An 8,466-nucleotide genomic window follows, 5' to 3' on the forward strand; every position below is an offset into this window, starting at 1 on the left:
CACATATCATCTTATCTGACCAACATAGGAATCCTGAAAGGCACACATTACCATCATAAGATCACAAATGATAAGCTCCTTGACTTAAGAAGGTAAGTGATATGCCCAGGTCACTGGGTTAAGAGTGGTAAAAATAGAATTAGAAACCAGATCCCTTAACTTCTTTAGGCCAATGTTCTTTTTCCAAAATGTCTGAAAAGCTTTGGATAGGAATGAAAACAGGAAAGTGATGTTGGGTGGAGAACAAAAGAGGTATTATTTACATATTAATTTAGACTACAAACATTTTCCCATACCTCCTCCCTGGATCTATCAAAGATCACAGGAGCAGACATACTCTTTGATTCAATTCTAGGAGCAATGAGTGCAGTTGGGGTGACAGGTGTGACTGCAGGAGAAGGTTCCGAGGAGCGGATAGGTTCCCTTTCTGGGCTGTCCAAAGAAACTTCTTCTGTGGCTTCTAGACACAAGTTAAACATGTTAGTTAAGGACACTGGCAGAAAATTCCCAATATTCTACACAGCAGTTAATAAATTATGAACAGAAATTTTAAACTACCCACAAATCAATATCAAAATGTTATTTTAAAATAATCATTACAAAAGAATTTTATGAATCCTTCCTTGTAGAGAGCACTAACATTAATAAAGCAAATGTATTTCACAGGGCCTAGCCTCCAAAGCCCTGTAGTTTCAGGTTTAGCCTAACTTTTAAAAATTACACATAGAAATGTTAAGCTTGCAAAAGACAGGAAACTTTCCATAGGCTAAAGTCCCTGTTGTAGATAAAGAATTGTAACACATCAAAATTGCTGGCTCAAGGACAGATGTCCTTGGTTAACCTACTAATTGATATGTTAAGAAAGTTACTTGATTATTATGTAAACATACTAAGGAAATTGCTGTAAGGAAAGACAGTGTTTGCTAAGAAAAAGCTTTTGTTGGTGGATTGACTTAACTTTTTACAAATTAATGAGTGTTGCCATGACAATTATCTTACTGTTCTTTTTGTAATCACCTATGTCCCTTTTCTGTAACCTCCTGCCCTGGAAAATAAATACTGGGACAAGACCCCAGTCCAGTGTTATTTTTCCAAGGAGGAATGCCTCTCTCTTGAGGGTTCTTGGAAAATTAACCCCTTTGGGGCTTCTCACTGCTCAGAAAAAATGGGCTTTGAGTTATCCTTTGCGTCTCTGTCACCCAGGGAGAGAGAGGTGACACTTTCTAGTCGTTTATCATATATTTAAAACTGACAGTAACTTTGTTGGTTGTAAGAAGAATCCTATGATGTCAGATTAATTATCTATACTAGTGGTAGGGTTAGGATATAGGAGAAAAGCAAAGATGTGAATAATTCCACATTCATGTTTGGATTTGTAATGTATCTTATACTTGTGATAACTTACTTTCCAAATATTTTATTCAGGCTGACATTATGATTATTTTATATATATGAACACAAATTTTATGGCAGAAGGCTTCCCAGAACTATCCCAACTAGGATTAAAAATTTGTTATGGAAAAGCCACAAAATTAGTAAAGTATTTAATTGCCAAAGATTACTGGATATTAGCTGAATACACAAATATGACACAAAGCAAATAGGTGTTTAGGTTTTAACTTTATCACTAATACTTTGCACAGAATTTCAGTTTTGCTTCAGAGAATCTTTTCTACCTAACAGAATATGTACTACGCTTGGCCATTATTAAAAAATAAAGATACGACAATTACCTGCAAAAATATCTTCTCTGTCATCATCTAGCACAACTTCTGTGGGTTTTGGGCCATTGGAATTTGAACTAATATCTTCTGCAGGAAGGCTGGCTGGTTCTGGAGATGATGGACTTGACTGTTAAAAAGAACAATAGGTAATGGATTGGCATGGTTATCTGCTGTAATGTCTCTGTACACGACAGAAATAGAACATTCTCTTGATAGAGGAGAGGAAAGAACAAGAACAGCTATTTATATTACCTCCTCTGAGGGTAAGAATGAACCAAAACACACTTTTACTCATATTCTCCTTTCTTAAGAAAAAGTTACTTAAAATTTAATGGGCTGGCTGGTTAACTCAGTTGGTTAGAGCGCGGTGTTATAACACCAAGGTCAAGGGTTTGGATCCTTGTACTGGTCAGCCACAAAATAAATAAATCATAAAATAAAAACAAACTTAAAAAAAAAAAAGATTTAAAAAGAAAACATTTTCTAGTCATCTCTTTAGAGATACTAATTTGTCATGCTGAGTTACAATTAACAAAAACCAAATTTAATGCTTTATGCAGTCATATACGATAGAATCAAAATCAGATCAAATCCCTTGATTTTTAAGAGTCCATGCTTTTGTTTGTGTTATTGCCATGTTTGTTTTTATGGTGTGCAGATGTATCCAAACACCAAAATTCCAAACATCAAAATTCCACACAACTCAACAGATCTTGAAAACATACTGCATGTGCAAAAAGTTCAAAGCACTGCTTTACTGCAAGAGGAAGGCTTAATACTAGTTGATTAAGACTACAATTATTCTAAAATTTCTATAGTTTCAAACTAAAAATATTCCCTCTCCAAAAACATTTACATTTCAACTAGGCTAAGGACTATTTTTATACTTTTTAAAGTATAATGACCAATATAATGGAGGCTGTGCAGCTCATAGCTTTATTGTAGTTTTCTTATAATAGTTAAAACCAGTTGTCTATTTTTAAAAACTTTTTATTGAATAACCCAAAAAGAAAATTGTATATATCAAAAGTTATAGCTGAATATTTTCAAAAACCCAAACTTAGCTGTGCAACCAGCACCCAGATCAAGAAGAATATTACCATCAAGTCCAGAAACTCCATTCATGCTCCCTCCCATTCTGTACTATGCAGGTTTCTACCAGCGTGGATTAGTTTTTCCTTCTTTTGCTCTTCATAAAATGCAATTGTACAAAGTATATTTTATTTGTGTTTGGTTTTTGTTCTTAATGTTTATATAACATTCTTCTATATTGTTCTGTGTAGTAAATCACTCATTCTCATTGCTATATAATATTCCATTGTGTGAATACCAGCATTGATCCACTCTACTGTTGATGGGCATTTGGGTGGTTACCAGTTTAACTATTACCAATAGTCCTACTACGAACTTTCTAGTGTATATTTTTTAGTGAACATGAAAAAACTTGTTTGGTATATACCTAGGAGTGGAATAGCTGAATTACAGGGTAGATGAATGTTCAGCTTTAGAAGATATCACTAAACAATCTTCTAAACTGATTGTGTAATTTTTACTCCCACCTGTGGTGCATAATTCATTGTTCCACATCCTTATCAGTACGTTGACATACTCCATCTTTTTCATTTTAGCTACTTGGGAGGGTGCAGAGTATATACTGTTGTGGTTTGAACATGCATTTCCCTGATGAGTAATGATGCTGAGCAATTTTTCATATGTTTAATGGCTATTTGTTTCTTGGTTTTGGGGGTTTTTTTGTTTGTTTCTTTGTTTGTTTTGGGGGGTTTTTTGGTGGCTGGCTGGTGTTAGGATCCAAAGCCTTTAAATGGCTATGTGAATATGCTTTTTCTGTGAAAGATCTCTTCAAGTATTTTGTCCATTTTTCTATTGTTCTTATTGATTTGTAGGCATTCTTTACAGATTCCTTCAAGTGAAATGTCTAAGTTAAATGGAGGCCTACTTTTGTGAGAATTTGGGTCTGTAAGAATGAGCTCCTAAGAAAAAAGAAAGCTTCTTTAAATTTTCCCATGAGGATTTGAAATTGCTTTTGAAAGCTGTAAAGAAATGTCTTTATGCCATAGAGGATAGTTTACTTAAAAAGTTGATGAGAAAATCTTATTAGTTAGGAGTAGCATCAAAAGATTATTGGTCTTACAAAAAGTTTACTAAACATAAAAGAAAAAACTGGTAGTTTGTCCTTATTAAATTGAGAATCACTGTTCCAAAATTCACCATTAAGAAAATGAAAACTGGGAGAAAATATTTGTAATACATATCCGACAAAGAACTTGTATACAGAATCTGTAAAGAATGCCTACAAATCAATAAGAACAATAGAAAAATGGACAAAATACTTGAAGAGATCTTTCACAGAAAAAGCATATTCACATAGCCATTTAAAGGCTTTGGATCCTAACACCAGCCAGCCACCAAAAAACCCCCCAAAACAAACAAAGAAACAAACAAAAAAACCCCCAAAACCAAGAAACAAATAGCCATTAAACATATGAAAAATTGCTCAGCATCATTACTCATCAGGGAAATGCATGTTCAAACCACAACAGTATATACTCTGCACCCTCCCAAGTAGCTAAAATGAAAAAAAATAAGTTTATATATTATTTCTTCTGGAAGATGTTCTTAACAACTTCAACAGTACCTCTAGCAAGTCTGATTAGGTGACTGGCCTCTATGTTTCCACAGAATATCTACTTTTGTCATAATTTCATTTACTACACTATAACTATTAGCTGTTTACAGACTATAAGCTCTATAAGGAAAGAATATCTTATCGTGTGTGTGTGTGTGCACGTGCGTGCGTGCGTGTGTGTGTGTGTGTGTGTGGTTAGCCAGTAAGGGATCAAACCCTGGTTCCAGCCAACTGGGCTAACTGACCAGACCAGAATATCTTAGCTTTTTACTAATTTTTGCTCAGTATCTGGCAGCAAACACTCAAATGACATCTGTTAAGTGAATTTAAAGAAAATAACTATGGATACACCAAAGAATTATAAAGAATTTTGTCAATCAGATTGTCTATAATACTGTAAAATCTGAAATAGCCTACACACCCACACAGAAATGTAGCAGAGTGGCTCTAACACCCATTCACGATAAAAACTCTCAGTGAACTAGGAATAAAGAGTAACCTTTCAATTTAATAATGAATATTTACAAAAATCCTACAGCTAACACCATATGTAATGGTGAGAAACTTGAAGCATGAAACTTGAAGCTAAGATCAGGAAAAAGGCAAGGACATCCCTTGTACTACTCCTTTTCAACAAGGTATTGGAAGTCCTAGCTAATGCAGTAAGTCAAGAAAGGAAATAAAAGGCATACAGACCGGGAAGGAAGAAATAAAAACTGTCTTTCTTTGCAGGTGACATGATGTCTATGTAGAAAATCCTAAAGAATTGACCAAAAAAACCTCCTGGAACTAATAAGCAATTATAGCAATGTTGTGGGATACAAGTTAACATACAAAAGCCAATTGCTATTCTATATACCAGTAATGCACTAGTGGAATGTAAAATTAAAAACACAATAATATTTTACATTATCATCTCCCAAAAGGAAATACTTAGGTATAAATCAAACAAAATATGTACAAGATCTACATAAGGAAAACTAAAAAATTCTTTTTTTTTTTTTTTAAAAAAAAAAAGATGACCGGTAAGGGGATCTTTACCCTTGACTTGGTGTTGTCAGCACCACGCTCACCCAGTGAGCTGACCGGCCATCCCTATATGGGATCCGAACCCGGGGCCTTGGTGTTATCAGCACCACACTCTCCTGAGTGAGCCACGAGCCGGCCCGAAAACTAAAAAATTCTGATGAAAGAAATCGAAGAACTAAATAGAGAGATATTCCATGTTCACAGATAAGAAAACTCAATATTGTTAAGATGTCACTTCTTCCCAGCTTGATCTATAGATTCAATGCAATGCTAAGCATAATCCCAGCAAGTTATTTTGTGGATATTGACAAATTTATTATAAAGTTTATATGGAAAAGCAAGAACCCAGAATAGCCAACATAATACTGAAGAAGAACAAAGTTGGAGGACTGATACTACCCAACTACAAGCCTTACTACAAAGCTACAGTAATGAAGACAGTGTGGTACTGGCAAAAGAATAGACTATAAGCATACTCAACTAATCTTTGACAAAGGAGCAAAGGTGATACAATGGAGAAGATAGCCTTTTCAACACATGGTGCTGAAATAACTGGACATCCACATGCAAAAAGGTCAATCTAGAAACAGACCTTACACCCTTCACAAAAATAAACTCATCTAAATGTAAAACACAAAAAAGTATAAAATTCCTAGAAGATAACATAGAAAATCTAGGTGGTCCTGGGTTTGGCAATAACTTTCTCGATATGACAAAGGCACAATCCATGAAAGAAAAAACTGATAAGCTGGACTTCACTAAAATTAAAAATTTCTGCTCTGTGAAAATATTCTCAGGAACATGGAAAGACAAACCAGATTGAGAGAAAAAATTTGCAAAAGACACATCTCACAAAGAACTGTTATCCAACATACACAAAGAACTCTTAAAACTCAACAATAAGAAAACAAACACCCAGATTTAAAAATGGGTAAAAAATCCAAACAGACACCTCACCAACAAAGATATACAGCAATATACAAATATATAAGCAAATGAAAAGATGCTCCACAGGTATGTCATCAGGGAAATGCAAAGTAAACAAGGTGCCACTACACACCTATCAGGATGACAAAAATTCAGAAAACTGACAACACCAAATGCTGGTAAGGATGTGGATTAGCAGGAACTCTCATTCACTGCTAGTGGGAATGCAAAATGGTACATACAGCCCCTTTCAAAAACAGTTTGGGCCGGCCCGTGGCTCATTTGGGAGAGTGTGGTGCTGATAAAAACAAGGCCATGGGTTCGGATCCTGTATAGGGATGGCCGGTTAGCTCACTAGGTGAGCGTGGTGCTGACAACACCAAGTCAAGGGTTAAGATCCCCTTACCGGTCATCTTTTAAAACAAACAAACAAAAAAAACAGTTTGATGGTTTCTTACAAAACTAAACATACTCTTACCATACAATTTAGCAATCCTGTTCCTTAGTATTTACCCAATGGAGATGAAAACTTACGTCCACCCAAAAACCCCAAGCAAATGTTTACCGACGCCTTTATTCATAATGGCCAAAACTTTGAAGTAAGCATGATGCCCTTCAGTATGAATAGATAAATAAGCTGATATCAAGACAATAAAATACTATTCAGTGCTAAAAAGAAATGAACTATTAAGACATGAAAAGTCACGGAAGAAACATAAATGCACATTACTAAGTGAAAGAAGCCAGCCTGAAAAGGCCACATATTATATGATTCTGACTATATGACAAAGGCAAAACTATGGAGGCAGTAAGAAGATCAGTGGTTGCCAAAGGTTAGTGGGCATGGAAGAATGAACAGGCAGAGCAAAAAGGATTTTTAGGACAGTGAAACTATTCTGTCTGATATTACAATGGTGGATACATGTCATTATATACACATTTGCCCAAACCCACAGAATGTACAACACCAAGAGTGAACCCTAATGTAAACTATGGATTTTCAGTGATAATCATGTACCAAATGTAACACATGTACCACTCCGGTGTGGGATTTTGATACAATGAGAGAGGCTATGCATGCACAGGAAGTACAGGTGAAATCTCTGTAGATTCCACTCATTTCTGCTGTGAACCTAAAAGTGCTCTAAAAGATAAAAGTCCATTTTTAAAGAAATGTAGCAGAATTGTTGGGTGGCAGCTACCTTCCTGGCACAGATGGTTGCTACACCTAATGACGACTGCTTGTTCCCTTCTTTGTTCTTCACACATGTTCAGGATAGCGCCTGGAGGATGTAAAGGTGGAGTGACTATGGTGTCGGGTAAAACCTCACCCCATTTACGGGGCTTAGCATCATTGGTGCAGAGAGCCTTCCGGGGTCGTGACACTTCATGATCTTCACTATAAGCATAGGCAGGAGCCATGCACACACGCATGACCTATAGGGTGATTGGCTTGTTAGGCGGAGACCCCCGCCGGAATCCCCCTCCCATTTAGCCCATTTACGCATAGATATGTAGGTTTTGAGTTGAATAAACGGAACTGCTTGACAGAACCCCCACCGCGTCTGAGTGTTCCTTTGCGAGCTGGGTTGGGGCCGGTGGCTGCACTTACCTATCTCCTGGGCTCTCCTGCCCCGTTCCCTCTCGCACGGGGAGGAGGAGGCAAGGAGTAATCTTCAGTCTCGTTCCCTTGAGCTGAGCCCGGTTTAGTTGTCGGGGCGCCAACTCCCCCCAACCCCAACACAGAATGGCATTTATTGATGCAGAAGGATGCTTATAATAAAACATTATATGAGAAAAGTAGGTAGCTACACACATGATCCAATTCCCTGACAATATTCATTAAAAACAAATGTTGCTGGGGCCGGCCCGGTGGCGCACTGGATAAGTGCGCCGCTTGGGAAGTGCGGTGGCGCTCCCGCCCGAGGGTTCGGATCCCACATACAGACCGGTTCCCGCTCACTTGCTGAGCGAGGCGCGGGAGCGGTCCGGTATGGGGGCAACACTGAGGGTTGCGATCCGTTGCCGGACAGGGAAAAAAACAAAAGAAAAAAGACAAAAAACAAAAAAAAAAAAAAAAAAAAAACAAATGTTGCTTTCTATTCCTTCTCTTTGCCATCCTAGAATCTAAGATATACT

At 36.9% G+C, this 8,466-nt stretch overlaps 1 protein-coding gene across 1 annotated transcript in view; it reads right to left on the reverse strand.

The window, feature by feature from the left end:
* Positions 1-266: 266 nt before the first annotated feature.
* LOC103610227 (sorting nexin-2-like) overlaps positions 267-8,466 on the reverse strand; it is a 28,946-nt gene continuing 20,746 nt past the window's right edge. The window contains exons 2-3 of the mRNA XM_008594430.1: positions 1,734-1,851; positions 267-460 (exon numbers count right to left, since the gene is read on the reverse strand). Coding sequence (XP_008592652.1) covers positions 267-460; positions 1,734-1,851 — 312 coding nt within the window. The remainder of the gene's footprint in view (positions 461-1,733; positions 1,852-8,466) is intronic.

This window comes from Galeopterus variegatus, unplaced genomic scaffold (assembly GCF_000696425.1).
Source record: "Galeopterus variegatus unplaced genomic scaffold, G_variegatus-3.0.2 Scaffold10779, whole genome shotgun sequence".
Classification (NCBI taxonomy): domain Eukaryota; kingdom Metazoa; phylum Chordata; class Mammalia; order Dermoptera; family Cynocephalidae; genus Galeopterus; species Galeopterus variegatus.